The sequence below is a fragment of the Oryzias latipes genome, chromosome 24 (genome assembly GCF_053564925.1).
Source record: "Oryzias latipes strain Hd-rR chromosome 24, Olatipes_Hd-rR_3.1".
Lineage (NCBI taxonomy): Eukaryota > Metazoa > Chordata > Actinopteri > Beloniformes > Adrianichthyidae > Oryzias > Oryzias latipes.
In genome coordinates, this window is record NC_136260.1 from 10,092,794 (window position 1) to 10,118,028 (window position 25,235).

General features: G+C 39.9%; 1 protein-coding gene and 1 long non-coding RNA gene across 12 annotated transcripts in view; one reads left to right on the forward strand and one right to left on the reverse strand.

Annotated features, from left to right (window-relative positions):
* Positions 1–10,596, reverse strand: part of LOC110017700 (uncharacterized) — a 64,702-nt gene extending 54,106 nt beyond the window's left edge. For 4 of the 5 annotated variants that reach the window (XR_002293189.2, XR_013653944.1, XR_002293187.2 and 1 more), the window contains exons 1-2: positions 10,263–10,510; positions 5,316–5,419 (exon numbers count right to left, since the gene is read on the reverse strand). This is a non-coding gene — a long non-coding RNA (uncharacterized LOC110017700). Of the gene's footprint in view, positions 1–5,315; positions 5,420–10,262 lie in introns of all 5 variants that reach the window. The other variant, XR_013653945.1, reaches the window with a different exon arrangement.
* A 28-nt stretch (positions 10,597–10,624) lies between these two features.
* Positions 10,625–24,990, forward strand: vegfab (vascular endothelial growth factor Ab). 7 transcript variants are annotated; one of them, XM_023952718.2, is made up of 8 exons: positions 10,625–11,681; positions 13,325–13,367; positions 14,246–14,442; positions 14,884–14,960; positions 17,315–17,347; positions 20,093–20,167; positions 21,690–21,833; positions 23,440–24,990. In XM_023952718.2, the coding sequence occupies exons 1-8, from the start codon at positions 11,628–11,630 to the stop codon at positions 23,459–23,461; spliced, it is 645 nt and encodes a 214-aa protein (XP_023808486.1). In that variant the 5' UTR covers positions 10,625–11,627; the 3' UTR covers positions 23,462–24,990. The 7 variants fall into 7 exon arrangements, 6 of the variants coding, with proteins under 6 accessions (XP_023808486.1, XP_078798530.1, XP_023808487.1 ...); XR_013653943.1 differs by lacking the exon at positions 20,093–20,167 and having other exon boundaries at positions 21,542–21,833; XM_078942404.1 differs by lacking the exon at positions 21,690–21,833.
* Positions 24,991–25,235: the final 245 nt, after the last annotated feature.

Consider the following 25,235-nt stretch of genomic DNA (forward strand, 5'->3'; position numbering starts at 1 on the left):
CCCGCCTTGCCTGCCCATGTGTCAAAGTGTCCTTGGGCAAGACACTGAACCCCACATTGCCTGTGGTGGTTATTGATTTGTTTCACTATCAGTGAGTGAATGTATTCATGAATGGGGCTGTGACTGTAAAGCACTTTGGGCCTTTGAGGAAGGCAGAAAAGCACTGTATAAGCATAAGCCAGTTGCCATTTACCTATATCTACATATACAGGCAAACATTCAGATGTCATAATGCAGAGAAAGACTGACATCTTTTTTATATATCGTCATTTCCTCCCTAACTGACGCACCAAGTGAAGTGATATAATATTCCCAAGAGAATAAGAGCATGCTGCATGTCATCTGTTTACAGAACAGATGTCTGTATCTGAACTATAAGAATAGTGAAAAAAGAAAACAGTGTTCACAACTATTTCAATCAAATGTAATATTACTACTTTTAAACAAGGGAAACTGAAAAACACAATAAAAAATTAACTCAGCTAAAATATCTTTTCTTAAATGAATATTTTTAAAAAGCCTTTTTCACTGTATTTCTTTTTTCTAAAGGCTTCTCAGATATATGTGAGTCCTAAATTAACTTAATCCCTTAATCCTTTTTACTGTAAATGTAAGTGTGATAGAAGGACGTTGTATAAAATCAGGATGAGAATTCAGAGTGGAAGTGCTTTCACACCAATTTGAAACCAGTCTCTGCTCAGGGCAACATAAAGTTTGCCTTTTCCTGCTCTGGGAAAAGCCCTTTGTAAACAGATTTTTTTTTTTTTTTGACGTGTGCATACTTGTAATAATTCTCCCATAACTGTCAGTCTGACTTTGTGTTTTCCCACATCAATCAGGGTGCATTTTATTTCCCAACAACAACTTCACACAAACCGGCTATGTAGGATAGACTGGAGGGAAAATTGTGTAATGTGACGATACGTTCTGAATTAATTGCATTGTACTCCCTTACAAGTGGGCCTCTACAGATCCTGCTGTGATAATGATTGAGGGCTGAACGTCTTGCTGGGAGGGAGATATTATTATAGCCTATAATGAAACATTATGTGCAAAGGAAAGTGGTGTGTAAGTATGAGGTGGACAAATAAGCATACAACATGTAAAGGTATTATAGAAATCTTTTTTTATAGACGTCTGTATAATTTATTGGTACACCATTTTTTTTCTTTTTATCTTAATCACAGATTTTGCTGAGTAATGTAATGAATGCCTTCTTGGATGAACAGGTGATACACCGGAGCCGTCTCCAGCCTCCGATGGTTTATTTTCACGCTTTGTTCCCCCCTCATTCCTCCGTCTTTTTAAATGCAGTGCAAACATGATTCAGCACACATGTCTCAGTGCTCCCTCATCGCTGCCACAGTTTGAAAGACTCATAGGTGTGGCATCACAACACTATGAGGTTTCAGAGTCAGTTTATGAATCAAGAGATCCATGATGCAATTGTAGTCTGTGTTGCATTTAATGGGTAAGGCCTGTTACGAAGTCAAGGGTGTAAATACTTGTTGAGTGAGTTAACTGCAAGCCACCCTTTTAACATTTTGTTATGTGGTTTCGGAAAGGACAGACAGCAGAGCGGGAAATTGTTGTTGTGACTAAAAGCTGAGGAGAAACAAATGCTTAAAAAATCAAAATCTATGTGAATTAACAGCAGAAAAGGTACTGTAGAATATGGATGTGTTCATCTTCAACTCACAAGACACTAATTAACCTGAGGTCAGGGCCTGAGGTCACAGGTCAGTGTTCATGAGGAATTGGGCCCACTGACAAGCATGTGGGTATACGTTTGCATTTGTGCTTATGAGAGTGCCTGTGTGGCCATCAGCACGCCAGAATGGCTTGGTTGTGACAGGCCCACAAAGGAAGGTACACACAGATAAGACAACGTGTGTGTAGGAAAACGACTTCCACTGAGACTTCACAAACACACCTGGAAGATACTCTTCCAAGAGATTAAAGCTGTAAACACATCTACAGCAAATACCATTCATTTGGAGGCTTGACTTTTGACATTGGTTAAGATTATGGTCTTTATTTCTGATGAGCAATTGCACTTCTCTAAATACTATTTAGACCAAGTGGAACAGTCATGGAAATAGTTTGGCAAAACACTAAACACAAAGATTAGTGTGGCTTAGCTTAAAAAACAGGGATAAAGCTGACTTCCTAGTGTCTTGTTATTTTTTGTTTCTAATGGTTTTTCCATCAGCTTAAAGGCAGACAGATAACAGAAGTGAATGTTAGTAGAGATAGGAAAAAAACCACACATTGAACATCTGTATATGCAAATGCCTCAGGGTTGCTGAAGAAACAGTGGGTGATGCAACAGGCCAAATGTATTACATTATAGCACTGATCAAGTCCAAAAATGTAGTAATAGGTAATAGTGTAATTGGTCATTACATTCAAATGAACCAGTCTTCAATTGAAATGGATAAATTCAAACCTTTAACATTTTTTTATTTAACAACTTTAATGTCTCTTCAGAAGAGAACATTTGTTTTCAAGACGTGACAAAAGTAGGGAAAGAATTTGTTCTTGATTCAATGTTTTCTTGTCTCCAAGGATTCATTTATCAGCTATTGGAAATGCACATTTAAGCTACCAATTCCAATGAAAAATCCATTTAAACACACGTAGATGGACGTTTCGGCCTTCTGTGTTCAAACCTCTCACGTTTACGCGCAGCTAGGGTCTGCTTCAAAGCGAGGGTCTCGCTTCGGAGGACCGAAGAGTAACAACAAACAAATAGGAGAGAGGAAAGCTGGGGAGTAAATTACATCAGAATGGTGCCTTATGACAAGTGAAAAAAACACAGACAAAATTTGAATTAGTGTGAATCACAAAAATACTTGAAAATATCTGCTGAGTAAATGTGGTGATGAGATGCAGAAGCTTACCAGTAAAGTAAAAGTTACAGTTTCGTTGGACCTCCCGATTTTCCTTTCTGGTTTACTTGTTTCTTCTTGCTTAGAGCTTGTTTGTCCCCCCAGTGAACCGGGAACTAGATGATATTCTTTCGGGGGTTTAGTCCCCGTAAGTGTTTGATTTGCCCCTGATAGCTTTGCTATCAGTCAGACAACTCGTGCAGTAAAGACATTATTTTTACATTATTTTTGTTTGGCATAAGGCTCCGTTCAATGACATAAGACAAGATCTCCCTAAAACTTTTGGGTAATAACTACCCCTAGTGGAGCACACAGGTGGAAGCCGGGGAGGAGGGTGGGGCGACGAACGCAGCGCTTGCGGTAAAGGAAGAGAAGGAAAACTTGCACACCTGGACTTAAATAGGACGCTGAACAGGTGAGTTGATTAAACTAAACCGCCCTAGAGAGTGACCGAAGTAAAGCAGTGCTAAAGTAGTCTGCCTGAAATGCTCCCAAGGTCGATCACTTGTGAAAGCAAATTGTATGAAAGAGTGAAATTGATCAGCATTGATCAGCATAAACCGCAATGATTAATTTGCCCTTCATGATCGTTTTCTCAAGTGGTTGGCACTTCTGTGTTTCGAAAAGGACGCTACCATCTGAGCCACTGGGCGGTTCCAGCCAACTGTTGTGTACTTGAACAAGACACTTCACCTGCCTTCAGTGTGGCTCCACTGGTGTGTGAATGCATATGAATGTCCTGCTGATGGTCATTGGGGCGCGTATTAGCAGCCACACCTCTGTCAGTCTGCACCGGGGCAGCTGTGGCTACATCAGTAGCTTACCATCACTGGTATGAATGTATGAATGAATAATGGAGACTCAGTATAAGCGGTTTGAGTATCTGGAAAAGCGCAGATAAATCCAATCCATTATTATTCATATTATTATCCATAAGTCACTACCTAATCTGAGTCCTTGATCGGTCAAAGTTTAACTGGTTTAACTTTTTCTCACATGCACAGTTGGTGCGTGTTTTGTATAGAGCCCTAAAACAGACAAAAAAATTGTGTATCAACTTATGGACACAAGAGTTTTTAATGCGGAAACATGCATATATGTGTATTTACACAGGCTTTTCATCGGAAGCGGTTGCTCAAAAGCATGTTTCCTAGCATGGTGTGAACGTAGCATCAGATGGTAGTGAACCATACTAGGTTTTTTTGCAAGTGAAGTGAGTTTCATGCATAGACAGTATATGTCAGAGAACACACGGACCCCTCCTGCTACGCTTACCAACTGCATTGCAAAAATCCTATAGACTTCTATTGGAAAATAAACAGTTATTACTCATTCTATTTGACAGAGTAACCATTCTTGCTCTGCTACCTTTTTTTTAACATCTTCTTGCTAACTTTTTTAAGTTATATTCTTTCTTAATCGCAAGTTATTCAAGTTATAAACTGACCAATCAGATGTCTTAATAAACAAGTTTACTCATGATTGGCGACAGCAGTTTCCCTACAAATGTGACTCAGACTGACTCGGAACAATCACTGTGGGCTGGCTCCAAATGGTAGCACCCCTATTGCATAAAAATGGCGACTGAATTGGCTTCATTTCACTGGAACCTAAGGTAAGGCATTTTCTACAGGTGAAGTCATACCCACTTTGTCCAGTGATATATATTGTCTATGGTCCCATGTTGTCATGTGGACTAGAAATCACAGGTTGTATATGCTAATAAATCATGTTAAGATTCTACTTTGCCAAACATTTGCATTCATGTGTGATCCCAAGGCACTGACACTCTCTTAACAATGTTTATTTTATTTCAAAAATGCAATTTGCAAAAAAGTTCAAAGCAACATCAGAGAATCTGAATCTCATCTGTGTTACAGAAGCATAAAACCCTCCTCAACTTTCCCGTGTTTACTTGTTTGCTGTTTTTTGCAGATCACATGAGGGATCATTTACCTGTGGGGAAGTTTTTGTAGGGTATGAAGTGACGCATAATGGCATGCTGGGAATTTTTTTACAGTGTGTAAAGAAAGTGAACCAAGCAGAAAACATCACGTGTTGACAAACTCCTCAGATGCTTCAAACCAGATTAAACGAACTAAAGGTGTGAAAGCACCCGTAAACACTTTGCCACCCCACAACACGTTGTAAAACCTGCAATATGAAAGAGTGAAAGGCCAAAGGTTGCCTCAGACTCTTTCCTGACAAGGGAACAGAAGCTGTTCTGTGCTGCATGTGAGCAGTTAGCAATAGCTTGTTGTGGAAGTTTAGTTAAAGAAAGAGAAATTATCCATCTGGCAGAAAGAAATGAATCTGATTCGCCCAGCATGTGCTCTTTAAACATTGGTCCCAGCAATTTTTTAAATGATCTATGTTGACAAGACTAGCCTTTGGTCGGGTTAAACGACAATATATTTTCCTCACCCTCACTTTCCTCTTCATTTTTCTTCTTTGCTGAACACATGACCTTATGAACTCCATGAACCGTTGGACTGCCGAGTACATAGCATCCAACTCTGCGACAGGATCTGAAAGAAGATGATAAAGTGATGATGATTAGAAAGGAGGGTTTTTTTCTAGTTAAAGTACTCAAACTTCCGCTCTGATTCTATATAACTGCTTTTACTGATCCATACATCCTTAATAAACACCAGCATGAAGGAGGAGGTAGATGAGTGCTGCCTCCAAGCAGCACGCTCCACGCAGATGTTCAGGGTTAACCGTTTTGACACTCATTTCGTTGATGATTCATACGGTCATATTGATGGTGAGGGAATTCATCTGTACAGAAGAATTGCCAACGGACAGTTAGATGTGTTATGTAAATAATTGATAAAAATGCTACTCCATTTATTTCCCCTTTTCTTCGCAAGTTGTGCGAAGATAAACAGGAGATGCAAAAATACTTGGTTCTAGGAAGGAAGATTTTGGTAGTAAATATTTCTTTTTTGTCTGAATCACTTCTGAGAATTGGACAGCAAAGCAGCCAAGCCACTCTCGAAAAAATAACTTGACAGTATCAAAGTAAATGCAAAAGGTGCAAAGCAAAATTGTTGTTTTCACTGAGTCTGACAAACTGTATTCCAACACAGCTGTCAGAGTAATGTGTGGGTGTGAGCCTTCCTCTATGCATGCACTATGTTAGTGAATTTGACTTGGATTTGTCTGCTGGTCATTCATCTCCTTGTGGATTTGGTCCACAGCTGCAATGTTTCAACACGTCGAGATGTGGGAGGCTCTCTCTCTCTCTGGTTACAAGTGTTTTGGCTTTTTAAAAACAAAAACATTTGAACATGAACTACATGCTAGTATCAGCTAGAGCTGTTGTTTGATTAACTTTTTTAACGATCAATTAATCATGACCTGTAATTAATGAATCTACTGTAATTAATCTAGTTTCAATTTAACCTAATAATTGCTGTGGAAAGCCTCATTGTGAAGTCTTTTAATTCACATTTGTGACAATGTGGCACAGTAAAAGATCAAAATACAACTTAAAAAGTGGCTTTATGAAGTTTTTTTTTATTATTGTAACAGACTTCCACCAGCCTTTACTTTCACACCACCAAGGGGTATTTTTTTGTCAATCTCAAACAATAAAGAATAAAAAAGCCATTAAAAAAACATCAGATCCAGAGTTCTCTAATCTGAAACATTATAAAAAAGACAGTAGGATCACTTTTCTGAGAAATCTAAACACTTCAAACTTCTTATTAACAATACGTAGGATGACACAAATTAATCCAGTTTATCAAACAGCAATGCAATAAATAAGACATGCTAGTTTCCTTTAACTTGTTTGAATTTGATTATTTTGAAGACTGGGATGATTCAGAATAGAAAGAGAGAAGAGAATCTAAGAAGGATGAATGAACGATTTAGCTATTTGACTTCGTTTCTTTTTTGTTACTGGACAAGAACAAGCGGGAAGAAGTGAACTTTCTTTTTGAAATTATGCTTTGTTTGACTTATCATGATGTTTACAAAATACAACTTTCCTCCACTGTTGCACAGGGAAGTTGGTGCATGGTAATGGTTCTGTGGCATCTCATATAAAATCAATGCATGGAAGATACGGATGACGTTGAAATCAGATTTATTTATTTTGAAAATCTTTACAAAAGGATGAGTGACACATCTCCATGTTTGGATTCATGAGATCATTTAGGTACTTTCCCAGTACGGTCAAGTTTATCATATACTGCAGGAGCTGCGTTTGAATGACAGCCAATTTCAGCGGTACTTCCATCTCTGTACCCCAGTTTGACGACTAGCTGTCCAAGGAGAGAAAAAATAAGAATAAAATTAGAGGACCTTTTTATTATTATGTCGATACAAAGAAGAAAAATGTCATAAAGTTTAAAAGGAAAAGGATTGGCGTGTCCTCAATGTTGGTCTTGGACTCCAACGAAAGATTACATCATCAACACGTCACACGCCAAAGTCCCTGATTGGTTGACGCGACAGGAATTCTTTGCCAAAGTTTTAGATATTTGAACTCTGGATATAACCCAGAGTTCAAACGTGCCGCAGGACCTTTGATCAAAACTGTACATTGACGCTGAGCACCCCTTGAATTGGGTGTGAACACTGCTTTGGCAAATTTCCAACACTAAACCTTGAAAAATTGCTAGCATTAGCGCTAGTTTGCTACACCAACAAAATTTTACAGTAGCACCACCTGTAACAAAATAACCATCAGACATCTAAGATTTGGAGGCATCACTGCAAAACTTCATATACACTATAGTGAACGTGGGAGTTGGTCCATAACCAACTAACCACACAAAAGAATGTTACATAACCCTGCACCAAAGAACCCACAATGCCCTCTGGTATTTGGAGATTTGCCTGCAGAACAGCCTAAACTACTACTCACAAATATAAACGTCCAATTTCTGAAGCATTATTTGCCCCTAATGATCAACTATTAAACCAACAGAAGTGGTTTCATCCTAAGACTGAGCTAAGTGAAATGTAAACTCAAATGGTGGAAAGCAACCAGGTGTCTTTTTTAGGTCAATTCAGATCTACTGCATGGCAGTAACTCTATTCACATAAATCCTTGCCTTAAAAAGCCAGACATTTTTGCCCATTAAAACTGACTGTAACTCATTTTTTACACTTGGATGCCACGGTAAGAAACAGTTATTACTGTAAGTATGTACTTTCATGTACGTAGAATTTAAAGAGGGATAGAGTAAGTCTTGACCTTGGACATAAATCAGTAAATGACACGTTGGGAGGGTTTAACAGTTGTGAAACTGACTTAGAATCAGTCCCAGCCAAGTCCCTTAAAGTTTTAAGAAAAAAGTTACGTCTAGGAAACTTACAAATACTTTGGAGTATGCTATTCTGGGGCAGCCAGATGTACAAGTGCACAAAGCTCAGCCCCTCAATAGTGGGATGGGATGGTTCATAAAGACCCAATTTTGTATAATTTATGTAAGATGAGTTGGGAGGTGAACTCTGATAACCCAGACAGAAGCACTTTACAGGGAAAATCACTTCCTGCTGTGATTTTTCCAGCTGTTTAGTGAACTTACATCAACAAAGTAGAACGATTTCTTGCAAAAGGGAGTGCGCAAAGGAAAAAAGTTGTATAATTTAGCACCAGGTGTTAAAAGCGTATATGGCAGGCTATTGGTAACATTTAGAACACAATGTGACTTTAATTTCTTCACACTCAAACACCCTTCAGTCTGTATGGAAAAGTAGAAAAATGTATTGCTACACATTTGGTTTTTTTTTATGAAACAAAAAGTTAATGGAAATAATGGAAGAATATTGCGATAAAGTTAGATTTCTTGTCTTATTCCACCTGCATCTTTTATGACTAAAACTTGAGCAATATTTTTAAATGAAATTCAGTTTGTTATCATATATTAGGAATGCTTTACAATGTCAGAAACAAAGGAAGTCAACAGTGGGTTGAGAGGAGGGCCAGAAGGACTGCAAACCATCACCCTCTCAAACCTTCATCAACGTCAGAGCACCTTGTGACTGCATCCTGCACTCGTGTGGAAAACTACTCGTGCGGCCGCATGAAATCAGGCCACGGCACAATCGCTCTTCGTGGAAAAAAGAACAAACTCTGACTAAATTAAACACTGTGGCCACACTGTAAACACCCACATCGATAACTCCCATGTCTTACTCCTGACAGAGTGGATGCTCACAGGGAGTGTTTGCTGGAGGATTACTGCACGCTCACTTGTCCTCTGCAGCACGGACAGGAATCACCCTGGTTTCCCAACATAATAGTGTTTACAAAGCTGTGTCAATGTCCAGATCAATGCAGGGGAGGCTGCTTATTGTACACTCGGGGAAGAGCCTTCAATTAAAGTGTGTGGGTTCGGATGGGCATTGAGTCAGCACATACTGAGTTGCACACGCATGCTCCATCAAATGTATCCTTGTCCACTGGAGAAGACACACAAGTGCACACACTCTGAGTCAGCGGAAATGGTAGCTCTGTGACACTGCTAATGAACCCAAGTGTTATTCTTCAATTTACCTGTGGATCAGGCTGAGAAACTCCTCTCAGCAGCACTCTAGTCGGGATTCCTCCTCCTCCTCCCATTAGAAAAGACTCCTTTCTTCCTTATCTTTTACTTCCTCTGTATTCTTGCTTTATCATGTCTCAGGTATCCTCAATAGTCTCTCATTGTCCCCCCCTTTTTTTTGTTTTTTTTTTTGCTTCCTCGTCCCATCGCATGCACAGCAATATTGTGAATTGCAGCAGTCCGGCTTTCTGTGGCGGCCAGATAGCTGCCACATTATGTCAGTACTTATCAGCTGTTCCGTTTCCATGGTGCCTATCAATCTGTCATTGAGGCAGATGAAAGCGTTTTTTTAGACCTGCAGTAGAGCATCGATCCAGAAGAGGGCTCCCTTTATATACAAAGACATCCATAGAGTTCAAACTAGTTAAAGGCATGATTTAAAAAACTCACAGAAGAACTCAACTGAAAGGATTTTTGACTTTAAGAAGCCTTAATCTCATTTGGAATTCACATCCTGATTTTGCTGTTATGGAAATGAAAGCTCAATCAGAAGATATGTATAGTGTGGATTTCATATTCAATAGCAAACAGAAATGAAGCAGCTCATAAACCATATTTATTTTATCTAAGCATTTTTTATTTTTGCGTACTAAAATACACAACAATGTAATTTTTTATTCATATCCAATGTATCTTTATAAAACCCAGATCAATAACTGCTAGACTTTTGGAATGACTCAAAATATTAATATTTATATTATGATGGCATTTTCTGTTTAAATAATGTATTTATTTAAGGAATATTTAAGTTTATTTACCATCACATGTACTGTACCCAGCAAGGACTTTTTTTGTCCTACCTTACCTATTTTAAATGATGTAGTTGACTTGATGATCTGGATCAATCAACGCCCATGTTTCCCCCCTTTTTAGCCATTTTACCTGAATCCCCTCCTCAGGAATCCATCTGTCCCTCTCTTCCCCTCCTCTTCCTCTTGCATATGTCTCAGCTGATGAACAAAGAAGCCCACCGGTCAGCGTTGGCCGGCCAGGTGCTGCACATAGATACTCTGCGTCACGGCGCGCTTTTTCCGCGGAAAGCCTCCTGACCACGACTCACCCGGCAAACGTTGAACGGCGCACGCACGCCGGAGCCGGTCCTACGTGTCCCGACACACACGCTCTCCGTGCCTTGCAATTTGGGATTCCTCTTTTGGTGGTTAGAGATAGACCAGGGGGGCGGCACTGCGAAGGGCTGATGATCCACAAGACTGGAAAATGTGTGCCCTCATCTGATAAAAGAGGAAGGGTCTGGTTCCCTATAAAGAACCAATTCAGGGGGGAGCTAAACTGACCAATTTTACAGGGAAGATAATGTGTTTAAAATGTATTTTTATTGCAGAAATCTCATCAGTGTCACATCATGTTTGTGCCTATAAGTGATTTTTAAACCATGGGATATTAATCAGATAAATTAAACGACCACCCCGCTGTTACTTTAGGTGATTCCAACGTCTGAAGACAGAGACTTCTTAAAGAAACCTCTCTTGGGCCGTTTTTTTCTTTTTTTTTTTTTTTTTTTTTTTACTGCAGCCATGGGCGCACCGTCACAGGGACACACCTACAAGGCTATGTCCCGCCCCGAGATCCACTGATGGCATAGACCGAGCAGCACATTTGCAGTACGAAAGAGTTGGAGACCCGAGGAGCACGCTGCTTCCCGTTTTTTCTCCGCTTGACCCGCTTCACTGACAGAGGACCGAATCAGGCACAGATCCACGGGTTCAAGTTACGCATCGGAGCGCATCGGCTACAAGTTTCAAATGGACAGAAGCTTGGAGACGATCGGCCTAACAAGTATGGGATTATTCTTGTAATGTGGATTGCTACTCCTCAAGAAAGCCAGGATCTGCCGCGGAACGATGTGAGACGCTGCGCCTCTTGGATTCTCGTGTTTCTGGATATCTTGAAAATCATTGGCAACAGTTGAAAGAACGAGAGAAAATCTACGCTCAAAAGAAGAAGAAAAAAGGATTGCACGCTCTCAACCTTGGGACCAGCATGGATCTGCCTTTACAACCCCCGGCTCCTCACTCACAGAAGTTTTAGCCGGTCCACTTGTTCTTGATTTTTTTCTTCTTCTTCTTCTCTTTTGATGTTTTGGGACAGATCGCCTCATCGGCCGCTTTTATTTTGAAATATTTTTATATTGGACTAGACATTCAACACCATGAACTTTATTGACAGTTTGACACTATTATTTTTGACACTGTCAGCTGTCAAGGTGAGTGTGTTGCTGTTCGATTTAGGCGCAAATTGGAACCAAAGCAGTGAGTTGCCATGAATGCCCTTGCCTCGAGGTCACCAAGCCGAAATGTTTAGTGGCGAAAGTTAAAGATAGAATTACGCAAAAAGCTGCCACTGTTTAACCCGGACCCACCTCACGTGGGGTGGCTTTTGTACAACAAATGTGACATAAGGGCTGATTTTGAAATCATGTTGTGAAGTTTTGTCGCTGTATGTGTGACTGCGGGCCTGCTCTTAAACCACCTTGGAGATATTATTACGCTTTAAAGGCGCAGCGGCAGGGCATGTGAGCAAGTTCACTCACATTAGGCTGGGGGAGGCTTCCGAAAAATTGAAATGTAACCAAAATGTGTCAAATCCAAGACCTTTTTATATAGATTATTCGACTAGGTTCAATAATTAATGAATGTCTGCGTGCGTGTTTGGGCCGTTTTCTAAATAATTATTAATCAAGTGTTGGACTGCGTTGAGTAAAGGTGGAGAATGAAGCATCGCACCACCTTAGGAGGTGGTTTCTAACTTTCTTGAGACATGATTGGACTCTCCCGACACTTTTCCTCTTATTCCCATAACCATCAAAAGTATGACTCCTCTTAGGAGTCTTGTAAATATTTAAATGATCGACCCATAATGCTTGTAAGAGCCGGCCAATCAGCGCCCGTCTGTGCCAGGATGACGCCTCTTAAAGCGCAGTTATTAACCCGCAAATCAATCGATTAAAGGGCCTGCGCTCACGGCTCAACACCCATCCATTAATAATACAGTATATTGTGTTTTTTGGGGGGCTGGGGTCCCCTCAGCCCACAAGGTCGGACCCTCTCACGCCACCCAAAGTGGGTGGAGCTTCCTTGCACCCCCCCCCCCCTCCGTCTTTCTTTTTTTCTGCTTTTCTTTTCTTTTTCCTTTTTTGAATTTTTATTTTCACTTTTCATGACTTTATTTCCAGGGAACTCCTTTGCGGCGCGCCGGTTTAACTGGAACTGTCTCATGCAACACTGGGGAGGGATTGCGCGAGTTACGCACGCTTTTCTGTGGGAATAAGGGAGAAAGAGAAAGGGTGGGTGTGTGTGTGTGGGATCAGAAGAGAGGAGGGGAGGAGGAGGGTATACGGTAAAGGCAAATGAAACTTTGCGCGTAACTAACAAATGGAGGGACGCCAAAAAGGTCCCGTGTCCCCTTTGGACTGTGACAGCCGCCCCCACTCTTCTCCGTGACGTCCTGTTATTAATCTGGAATTTGTGGGGCGCAGAAAACCTAAGAATGATTTACAAGTTTTTGAAGCTTTGCCACGTAGCTGAGACGGAACTACAGGCTTGTTCTTTTGCGCAAACATATGGCCATATAACTCCACACGCGCCCTTTATAATGGGTTTTAAAATAATAAAGTGCATTAAGATACGAGACCATAAACATTTGGCAAATCATTTTCCGTTAAATAAGGATTTTTGTATATAACAGTTTCCTCTTGTGGCTCCGGATATAATGAGATAGGACGTCAATAAAAATGCTTGAATGCAAACATAATTGTTTGTACAATTGGATAACTAAAGAGCATGTTTATTACAATTACGTTTTTTTTTTTTTTTACTATTGTTTATTAACACGGGTTTCCTCTTGCAGAGTGCCCACATACCGAAGGAAGCAGCGAGAGGTCCACATGACGGTAGGTGTCCCACAGGGCACCGTGGGAATAGAGAATACAGTCGCTCTCTGGCATGCGTCCATAGAGGGAAAGAAAGCCTTTCCAAAAGGAAGTGATCGCCCCCTGGCGGATGTTTTGTAGCTTCACTGTGCAAAGATTGAACCCCCTTAGACTTTTTATTGTTTAATAAGTGCAGTTTCACCTCTGAAACCTGCGTACCAGATGAGGTCAAGCTGGGGGGGGGGATCATCACCACTCTTTCAGAGAGAGGAATGTCACCTCATTGGCCCACAAATTCATTTTGCACAATCCCGGAGTTGCCCAATCTAATTTGGACAATCAAGCTGAGGTTCATGATATTGCTCAGGCGTGTTTGCTTTGGCGCTCCAGAGGGCCGGCATGCTGGGTTGGTTTGAGGCTCACCCGTGGCCTCGGTGATGTTTCCGAGGTGTTGTCACTCTGTGTGCTAACATCTTTCTCAAGAGCAGAACTCCTGCAAAGACAAAGATGTGTGTATGCATGGGGGGGTAGACTGAAGGTGAATAAACCCATACGAGAAGCTGTTATTGTGCAGCCGCAGACAAGGTGAATGATAATACACCAGAGCTGGAATACTTTTGCACAGCTGCTGTGGCTCACAAAAGACCTTAAGTTAATGTCAGTGAGAAATTGTGTAAGTGTTAGTAAAAGTAGGCCGCTCTTTTTGCTTACATAAACAAAGAGCTTTTGAATGGAACAATAAGCTCTAAAATGTGGGTGTACGTGCCGGTTTACCCTCCTTCTCTCTGAGTCTCTTGCCCGCCTGCCAATATTTAAATCAAATCTCTGTTTCAGTGCGTTCCGTTGCTGTTTTGTAACCCGCTGTCCCTCTTTCTTTTTTTTTTCTTTTTTTCTAACAGTGATCCCTCTAATGGAGGTGTACAACAAGAGTTTGTGTCAGCCACGAGAGCTGCTGGTGGATATCCTACAGGAGTATCCAGAAGAAGTGGAGCACATCTTTATCCCCTCCTGTGTGGTTCTGAAAAGGTGTGCCGGGTGCTGCAATGACGAGATGCTGCAGTGCACGCCAACAGAAACGTATAATATAACAATGGAGGTCAGCAGTAGCACTTAAATGTTATTTCTTACCTGTTTGAAAGCACAGGTGTGCTTTTTAACTGAATATTTATAGAAGTTTTGGGGTTTTATTTGGCCCATCGAGTTGATCCAAGTGTGGAGAGGTCAAAGGATGCTTTGTATTTTGATCTTCTTTTTCTGTTTTTAACCAAACTCTAGCAGAATGAAAACATTTCAAAATTTTTGAGTAAAAGCTTGTTGCAGCATTTTTTATGGAGATATGTTCAGATCTAATGCGTGGTTTTTGTGAAACGCTTTTAAATATTCTAAGTTGGAACCTACAGAAGGAAAACTTCAGATTCTGCTTCACCTAAATGCTAATCCTTACTTTTTTCTTTCTTTTTTTAGTTCTTTTATTGGTACATGTTGATTTTTAATGCAAGACTATTAAGAAACTCTCCTTTTCTTCTTATCTCCACAGATTAAAAGAATAAAACCCCAAAGGCAACAAAATGACATTTTCATGAGTTTTACAGAACACAGCGCATGTGAGTGTAGGTAAGAAACCCCCTAAAAACACACACACACAAACACACACTCAAGAAACCATTAGAAAGCTAATCACGGCACCATTGTGGGGCAGAGCAGAGGTTAGCAAAGCACATCGTGCGAAGTTATTGTGCTCCGTTTTTGCCTGACACATTTGTCAGATGGAAATCACACTGATGCAAATCTGGCCTTGGCTTCAGAACAAGTTTGAACGTATCTGTGCAGACATCCATCATGTTTTTGAATTCGGCCTCATTCCGCTGTGCAGCTGAGGGTCTGCGGCATGTAGACGTCCTTCCAGTAACCGCATGCCTTCACCGCGATTGCCTCAGTGGTTATTGATCAAACCGAAATCTTGTGGCTTGCACTCACAGCCTGCGGTTCATGGTTGGGCTACTTTTTTTTTTGTTAAACGAAGTGTTTGGTGACCACAGGTTTCTCTCCAACTTGAGATAAACTGCTTTAAAGTAAAGAGGGGTTAGCAAAATTTTGTAGTTTTTCCTAAAGTAAATTATTTTTGAGATTTTAATATGCAAGATTAAGCAGACTTTAAAAAAATCATGACTTGTCTCAAATTTCCAGCAATATTTGCTTTTTGTATGACTCCTCTGTCTGTGGCGACAACACAATCACTCCCTTTAGGACAAAAGAATGCCACGGCCTATCAGGAGTTTGATTCCCAGTCAGGGCAAGATGCCCCTGATTATTTTATTCAGTCAGCACAAGCACTCTTAACTTCAGGAGTTTTTTTTCTTTAATTTGGCCAACTTTCTGTCATGAGTTTACAAACTTCAAATGGGCTTTATTGTTGTTGTTTTTTTTAAACTCGTATACTTTATGGCATTTTAGTGTTCATTATGCTTGGCTTGGAAACAGAATTTTTAGTGGAACAAGCGCTCCAAAAAACAGTTACAATTCTTTGTCTGAAAATGATTAACGGATCGGTCATGTGTCGGAGGGACGTGCATCTTGGCACAGATTTTTGGAGTGGATCTGCACTCTCTTTGGAACAGTTTATTTACTATTCTATTTGTTGGATGAAACTTACTTTTTAATTCTCTCTAGTGTAGCTGTCTCATTGCTGTGTGGACTCTATGCTCATGTTTAAGAAAAACATTTAACCTGTAATGATCCGACATGGTTTGAGCCCCTTTCTAACTTAAATGTTTGTGACAGAATTTTCCACATTGTGTTTCTTTTTTTAAACCATTAATAACATCATAATTGTTGCTTAAAGTTGCTGCATTTCACCTCTAGAGCACCACCTACAGGCTCAGAAAAGAAACGTACATGAGTTAAATGTGAAAGTTTCAACAAAAATAGAATAATTCAAATCTCTAATAATTTCCTTTCAAAGTTAGGAAAGGATGAGCAAAATAAGAAGTAAAAACAAGTATTTAGGAGAAATTAACACAAGCTATAGGAGGAAAGTCCTGTAAATGAGCTTGGGATGGCAGTAAAGGCAATAAAGCATGAGATCATTCAAATTTTCACATTTGTGTTCCACATTGCTCCACACATCACGACAAGAGGACTGGCAGCATGAGCTCATCTCAAATTGGGTGAATGAAATTAGCAAATTCAAAGATTTTCAGCGTTTTTTTTACTGCTGACTTTTAAATTTTTGTCGCATTTTCTTGCTTTAGTCTGGAGCTTGTTCTGTAAGTCGTAAATCACCAAGACGTTTTTGCTGGAAGTGGTTTGAAAAGCCACCGTAGACAAAAGTGAAACCCAATAGGTTTATCCCGATCACTTTCTTTCAAAAGGCACATTAGGACGTTGACCATGGCACATGACATAGATAGTGTACCACATACAGATAACACGGGTCTAGGCCAAGAGATATCAGTCACCTTTAGATAATGTATATGGGAGTACTGTACACACATGTATGGATTCATGCTTTCCTCTGCTGTTTATTGCACTGGCCTTTTGCATAGAAACTTGGAACCTGACTGAGAATAAAAGTTTTTTAAAATAATTGACAAACTGATGTCCGTTAAGTGTGCCAGAGCGTTTTTATTGCTCCACCATCCCTTATCTGCAGGAGCTGTCACATGGGCGAGTTTCCGCTTTCGGTGGTCGACGTGTTTGGATGCATGCGTATCCATCAATGAACACACCCTTCTTTGTGCACGCCGCATTATTTCCCAACTTCCCTTTTTCATTCTTAAGCTCTGAATTTCGGAACGAGAGCCGCTTTTATCGCGGTTTCTGGCAAAGGACAATGACGTAACCTGATTTTAGCAGATTATTGTGAGCTCACCTATGCTAATGAGCTACCTCTGATGCCGTGTGTGTTTACTTGAGAACAATTGACAAACTGTGATCTAATGTCATGCCGCTTTGTTGCTGCCTTTCAGATTAAAGAAAGAAGTGAAAGAACAGAAAGAAAAGTGAGTACCACAACTCTGCATGGAGATTGGGGTAATTAAGGGGGGTAGGGATGGGGATTTGGGATTTTATAGTGATTTGCAGATAAACTCTTTATAACTTTCAATCGTTCTGGCCTTACGTACACTCCTTATTGATCTCACTCCCTTTTTTCTTCTGTTTCACCTCTTCCTTTTCTCACAAACACACAAGAGATATTCTCACTTCTGAAACCCAAGTGGACATGCTACATGTGGTCGTCTCATATATGGCATGGATTAACATGCAGTGCTCAGCTGATAAACATGGCAACTACCCACTTAATCATCATGTGAATGAATGACGCATGAGGAGGCCACTGCCCTCTATCTATACCCTTTCTTCTTCCTCTATCTCGTCTTTACATTCCGACTCTTTCTCACCTGTTTACATCCCACTTAACTTCTGTAACTCCTGCACTGATATAGATAAGTGTTTTTGAAGTTTTATGCTCATAGTTCTTGCTTGAGTGATCCTCCCTTCCCAAGCAACACGAGTCATGAACCTAAGGGTTATTGAAGCTCTTTAATCTTCCCTCTGAGTGGTCGTTAATAGTTTTCCATTGCACGGTTGTTGTTGTCGGCCGTATTTTGGTTCTATGTCAGGCCGTCTGTCATTTAGATAAGGCTCCGCTCTGAGACCTTCCCTTTAACCTTGTATCAACTGTTTACGAGTCTGGTTTTGGTGGCTTGCTTCTACGAAGCAATAGTTCTGGGGTCATTCAACTTCTTCGCCTTAACGCTTTCAAGCGTTATTGTTGGCGTTATCGCTGGCTGCTAAACCCTGAGGAGGTCTCTGAGTTTTGTTAGGGTGAGTCATCCTGCTGAGGTTGTGAAAGTAGTTAACTTCCAGCATTCCTTGACAAACTGGACCTGATTTCAGTTGAATAAAAGAGGAAGTTTTCATTCATGCATCAGATTCAGTTGGTGTCATCCTGTCGCGGCTGGTTCTGACTTAGCTCTGCGGAGGATTTCCGCTCAACATGTGTTACCCTGTGGGTCGGATGCAGAGCCTTGAAATGTCAAAACATGGTCTTTTTTTTTTTTTTTCAGTCGTGCCAGCACTAAATCTTTTATTAGTTTCACAATGATTCCTCTACTTTGGGTTTAATTTCATAGGATACTCACAATCCCCACTCAATGAAATCTAACCCATAATTCACCAGTTACAAAAAATAACAAATGATTCCAAGAAATGTTAGCTAATTATTTTTTTAATGATGATGTGACACTATTTTAATATGAAAGCTACTAAACATACAGCACACATGATAAGGTTAAAAGTGTAGCTTTTCTTAAGGAAAACCCAGTCAAGCTGAGAATGAAGCCATAAAATTCGGCATCACATAAGCAACACTTAGTAATTCTGAGTCATCCATAGACTGGACAGACCTGGAGACACGTGGAAGATTCCACAAAGTGAGATATTAAAGTAACATTATTTGTCAAAATGACTATCAGCCTGTGTGCTGAAATTTGTGCAGAGTTGTGATTGTTTTCCCTGGAAAACATTCAAAAAATGCACATCCACAAATTATTTTACAGATATTCTGAAGCTCTAACCAACTACTGCATCCTAATAATAGGTTAAAAATCCTTTTGCGGCTAAATAACACTGTATTCTGAGAAGAAACTGACCTTCTTGCCATTAAACTGTTACACATTATTTATTTTTCTGTACAATTCTGAAAAAGTAATTATAGACAAAAAAAAAACAGAACATACATGCTATAAACTTAGTTTTGGTGATTATGCGGTGTAACAGAAAAGCCTTTTAGAACATTTCCAATTCCTTCACTAGAGGCAGGATGCATAAAACATTGATGTGTTAAAGTCTTTTTTTATCTGCAAGTTTTTGACACTGCAGTGAAAACAAGAAAATAAATGCAATCGCACTTTAAGATACCAGTACGTTAATCTGCTTTTTGTTCAAGTAAATGAGAGGAACCATTCTATCTGATCACTTTTTAAAGCTAAAAAAAAGGGTTTTCTTTACCTCTCATTTTCCTTGTGCAGGAAAAGGTTCTATGTGTGCTTTTATGGGCGCAAAGTTGCGTTTACGTATCCCGCCTTTTGTGTCTGCTTAATAAGCACACTTTCTTTGTCCTCATTGTCATCTTCTCTGAAACAACTTGAATCGCCTGTAAAGAGTTGACCCAGATCTGTTGGAAGATGCAAATTTGGTGAGATCCCAAATCTTTTGTCCTCAGCTCATCTGGGAAATTGCCGCCCACGGCTAGCCTCACTCTATTAATTGATTACTGCAGAGTCATTGTGCCACTTTATGAAGACAGTCTTTTTGAGCCCGACTTGGACAATGAAGTGATTTTTCTCACAGATCATGTCATAGCGATCAGATTTATACACAGCAGGATGTGGATAATTCTGGGTGTGTCTCCTTCTTTCACTGTCAAAAGGGTCATTTTTGTTCATTCAGTCGCTGAAAAGTCATTCTCTTTCTTTTGAAAATGCACAAACCTAATTCAAATCAATGGGAGGCAGTTCTCTCTGTCAATTTCCCAAAACACTGTTTTTAATGAAGCAAAGTCGACGAATGGGAACTCTTGGAATGACTTTTTCCTTTTTGATTAACACGTTATCAGTATTTTACATCGCAACAAAAATGACTGTCAACCCACTGTGGGTTTAGCTGTCATCAGTTTCAGCAGTCCATCTCTCTGGCCAGTCTCTCAGGCATCTTTCTGCGTTGTTGTCCTTTTTCTCTTGCAGAAAATCCCGGAAAGGCAAGGGCAAAGGCCTAAAGAGAAAGCGAAAGAAAAACAGTGACAAAACAATTCACGATGCGTATGTCAGCTCCGCCTTCTCCACCTACCTGCACCTGAGTGTTGCACTTCTCATAATTAAGCTAATTTGGGAGGAGCTTTTTTGCCCCTTTTAATTTGTACCATCTAATTCACCCGTCAGCCACATCAGTTAGCATGTCGCTTCCGTGTATTGTCCTAACTTTGTCTCGCCAGCCATGCTCTACATTTTTACCAAATCAGTGTCTAACTTGGCCTTTTTGCCAGGAATTATTAAAAATTTCCCATGACCAGGAAGTGCTGCAGAGTTCTCTATACAGAGCCCTGCAAGACCTCAAGCGTAACCCCTATCAGCCTTCCAAAATCACCCCTGATCTCAGCGCATTGTTTGTAAAAAAAACCTCCCCTTTATGGCAGACTCCACCGACGATAAAAGCCAAAATCTGAACATTGTTGTTCGATAGCTAACCATGATTGATAATGGTCACGTTTAAAGAAGCTGGAATAAACAGATGGTGGATCAGCTTTTAGCAACCCAAACCCTGTGGTGAAACAGATCAGATCCACCAGCATAGCGTCGCAGATCGGCTCTAGCTGTTTGCTATCTATGCTGGGATCACTAAGACTGTAATCATAGTCCTGTCTTTGGTGTTGAGTCTGTGCCGCTTTGCTGTGTCTCGTACTCGTCTCTTAGCTTTTCTTTTTTCTTTTCAACTTTAAAAACTGGTTTTGCTGTCCTCCGCTTAATGCTGGTACTTTTTATGTCATGTGAAGATAGGAGTGACGGCTATCTCGAGTATTTTTTTGTTCTTCCCTTTTTTTGTGTGTGTCAAGTACCACTTTTGTTCTTATGTTTTGCCTACTTTTGTGTCAAAAACTGTTTAATATTAGCACACTATATTTAAAACTAATTTAAAGATGACCTGTTCGCTCACTGTTAAAACCACTTGTCTGTATGTTTATATGTAATATATATATATATATATATATTGAAATGTTAGTGGAGTATCTGACCCTTTATACATGTTGAGAAATGTAATTCAGATCAATTCAGTCTCTGTTTTGAATTTCATGTTTCGCGTTCTTCAGTTTTCCTTCAATAAAATGAACAATTCTTAACGGTACACCAAACAGACCCATGAGTCTTTCTTAATAGCTTTTAAGCCTCTGAAATGTGAGAGCGAGAATTGTGTTCTCATTAACCAAGTCATTGTATGTCATTTGTCTGTTGCATGAACTGGTCTAAAGCTTTGCTCACTGCATGTCTAACCCAAATTGTCTGTTTTTCCATTAATATGAAAGGATTCAGATATAAGGGTGGGGATGGGTGGGAGGGGGGGTGTATTTTTCTTTATTTTTTTGCGTTAAATTCTGCAAGCTTTGTGGGAACTTCTGTGCATTTGTGTTTTATGCACAGCGACCCAGCAGGGGCTTGGAGAGGCAAACTGGAGAACATGAACGGGGTGGATTAAAAGCTACCTGTCCTATAGGTGGTATATAGTGCACTGTTATAATCTGCCTCTCCCTCTTCCTCCCCATCTCTGTCTGTCTCTCTGTCTGTCCAGTGTCTGTGAGCCATGTTGTGATCGCTGCTCAGAGAAGAGAAAGCGTTTGTTTGTGCAGGATCCTGCAACCTGCCGGTGCTCCTGCAAACACACAGATGAATACTGTAAAGAACGCCAGCTAGAGCTCAACGAGAGGACCTGCAAGTAAGCGCTACTGATAGAGCTAAACTCAAACTAGACTTTCCAGGCTTCGATTGGGCAACGTAGCTTAGCTAGATAGCATTTGGAATAACACTACTAACAAATAAACAATCCACCTGTGTTGCAAAGTAGCTGCTAGCGCTCGTCAGCCCTTGTTTCCACCGAACGTGGTCGTGCTGCACTCCGGCTGCCATGCTGCTTTACTCCCTTTCGTTGTGGGGTTTTCTTTTTGCAATTGTGTATTTTAGAAGGTGGTTACGACTTTATTTCAACAGATCACAGTCAGGTCAATCACACAGTTCTCAATCTAATTGGCATTATTTTTTTTGTTCAAACGTGTTTTTTAGAAAGAAAGAAAAAGAGAAAGAAGCCTGAGCATCAGCAGGAGCTGCCAACCAAACCTTTGAGCTGAACTTTTTCCATTTTTACTAAGGAATCTAGTGAAGGTTTCAAAAAACTTTTCTCCAAGTAAAGGTGTTTGTTGAGTGGGTTTTTCTTTTATTGGGTGAGGAAGATTGAGATTGTTGGTGGTGGGCCTTAGATGTTGATGTGCAAAATGTTGTCATCGGGTTTGGGTTTGTCTGTTAATCTAGTGGGGGAGCTTTCGGGGTTCCAATAGCAGAAGCAAACAAAAACAAAAAATCTTCTTCAATTCATGGTTGAGACTAAAAAATACCCAGTTTTAGTAAGACATATTAATATAGTTGCTGTTTTGCCACTCTAATGCATCAAAAAAATGTAAGAAGACCAAAACTTTGACCAGAAGAAAACTAACAAGAGCAGCGTCTCAGTGTTTTAGTGGCCACAATAAACTTAGGCATCTGAGCTGGAAACTCACAACCTTTGTCCGGTGGAAACAAGTGGTTAGACTTTAGCTGTATACTTGTTTTGCATGTCATCTCTTCTTCTGCACTCATTTCATGTGAAATCTTTACATGTTGACTGTCTGAAAGGTACAAAAGCCACTATATCTACTATGACTTTAAAGTGCTGTATTTATTCTCCTACATTTCACCAAGTTACCAGCTTTGGCACGGAAAATTCTAGACACAACCTGCATGATGTTCAATTTGAGGATTATGTCCCTATTTAGAGAGAGAAGGGTGGTGGTGGGGGGGGTTATCTTGATAGGCTAGTAGTTACTGTACGGGCATGCATAGTTTCCATGGTTCTCGACAAGCTCCATTTTCACTTGTGACATGAACTTGAGACTTCAAAATGGAAGTCCACAAATATCGAAGTGAGTACAACCAGGAGCGTATGTCTTCCCGTCGCCTTAGGGTACGACACGCTCCCCCTTGAAAAGATCTGCCTTCCGCCAAGTTGTATCTTTTACACTAGCCATAAATGTGTCAGTTAAACTCTTTCACCCTGATCAGGATTGCTTTGATCCATAAAATAATAAACAACTTTTTTTTTTTTTAAGTTTGCTGCGATATCACCGACTAAATCAATGAATGTCATCATATGAGTCCACCTCCTAAATCTGTCATGTCTAAAATGGGAATTCCTTGTGTTATAAACTGTACAGAGTTTTAAACACTAATGCCGTTATATAAACTTGTGTGTTCCTTTCCTCATGCCTTTTTTTTCTTTTCTTTTTCTGTAGATGTGACAAGCCAAGAAGATGAGAGTGGTGGCAGCACCAGATGTACAAGATGAAGGAATATTCTCGCGATATTTCATAGCACAGCACTTTTGAACTGTAAGCTCTTCTGTAGATTGCATTCCCGTTGGACTGAGAGAGAACAAACAGAAAGACTGAACCGAAGTTTCCTCCTCTGTATATCTGTGTGTACATAGACCATGATAAAAGAAAAAAAGAGTTATGCTGCTACAGAAACGAGTATCTAAGCCCATCATTTTACTAAAAGCAAAAAGTAGCCGCCATGTGTTTTTTTTTTTTTTGTCATTTCTAACAAGCTTGAGTTGCAGGTGTAGTGTTATTGTCATTTTGTACAACTTCTTCACTGGATATAACTCTACTGTGGTTTAGTGTCGCCATCGCCCACAAAACCTCTACATATATTTAACTCCGAAATCAGTGGGTGATATGGATGAGGACATGGCCGCGCTCTACTTTCATAAAAAGACAAAAATGATGGATGGACTTAAGTTGGCTGACTGCTGCGTAGGCTTCAAGTTGACCTAAACAACAAGACAAACGGGACAGTTGATGGAGATCTGTCCCTGCTTCATGTGGCTTTCTTCCCTCTGAGGACACGGCAGGACTGCAATGGACTTGCACAATGTGATCAGAGGAGACTCTGGACTTGTGGTGCCATATACTTCTAAAGGGATACTGGTCATCAATATAGAATTTAATGTTTGCTATGTACAAGAAACCACTGAAAAATAATATACTGTAGTTTGATTCCATTTGATAATGTACTGAGAGATCTTTAAGAGCTTTTTAAATTATTTTTTTCTGTTTTTCTTTAAGGAGAGAGGATTATCAGCATCTCTTTACTGTTGAACACAATACAAGAAATCAAATGATAACACATCTTTGCTCAGTACTTGTACATACGTATCCCTTTGTCATAGTCCATTTTAGATAATTTATAATATTTTACAGTATTTCATTTACATATTTAATTTTCTTTATTTATGTATGGTGTGTTATGTACTTATAACTGTCTTTTCTCCTTGTTTGTAAGGTTACTGAAGGCTGCTCTCAACCTGGACACTCTTTGCGCTTTCCTATAACAAAAAATAATAATTTAACATTCCCTTAACAGATCATGCAAATTACTAACGACATCTCCATTGCAACCCCTTTGGTGTATGGATTTGTGTGCCATGTGAAGGTAAAAACTTTGTCGTGTGAGTGCCTGTATGAATGAGTTCTCCTGCATTCGCTGTGTGCACATTTGTCCGCGCGTCCTACAGTTAAACCGTATTTAAGTAGTTACATTTCTGGACTGTGTTTTGTGCAAGATGCAAAAAAAAATTGATAAACTACTGCTAGCAGCTCCCCAGGCGCCCCCACCACAACACCACCCGGTCAAACTTGGATCTCCATCCTGTCTGCCAGCAGTCGTCGAGCCTTCTCTGTTAGATTCTGTTTTCTTCTTTCCCAGCTATTAACGTGTTTAATGTGTCTATGTAAAAAATATATATTTATTTTAAAATTTTTATATAAAATAAGAAAAAGGTTGCTGTGTTGTGAATGCTGTGTCTCATGAATTTATTAAGCAAAGATTCCATATTCCTGGGCAGCACATCCAACTAGAATTTCAATACGTTGTAATGTGAAGGACAATAAGGAAAGAAGAAATTCCTGCATGTTTTTCATTTTTTTTTGTTTTTTTTAAATGAAAGGCAGATAAATAATCAGCCAAAAGAATAAACAAACATTTTGATGATGTGCATAGACGTGTCCGTTAAATTAGAGTAATAGGA

What these genes read in the sequence shown, in the direction of transcription:
- vegfab (XM_023952718.2), top strand. Translation starts at nt 11,628, where the DNA reads ATGAACTTTATTGACAGTTTGACACTATTATTTTTGACACTGTCAGCT. An exon ending in TGACACTGTCAGCTGTCAAG is followed by an intron (nt 11,682 to 13,324) that starts GTGAGTGTGTTG and finishes TTCCTCTTGCAG; the next exon opens with AGTGCCCACATACCGAAGGA. An exon ending in AGCGAGAGGTCCACATGACG is followed by an intron (nt 13,368 to 14,245) that starts GTAGGTGTCCCA and finishes TTTTTCTAACAG; the next exon opens with TGATCCCTCTAATGGAGGTG.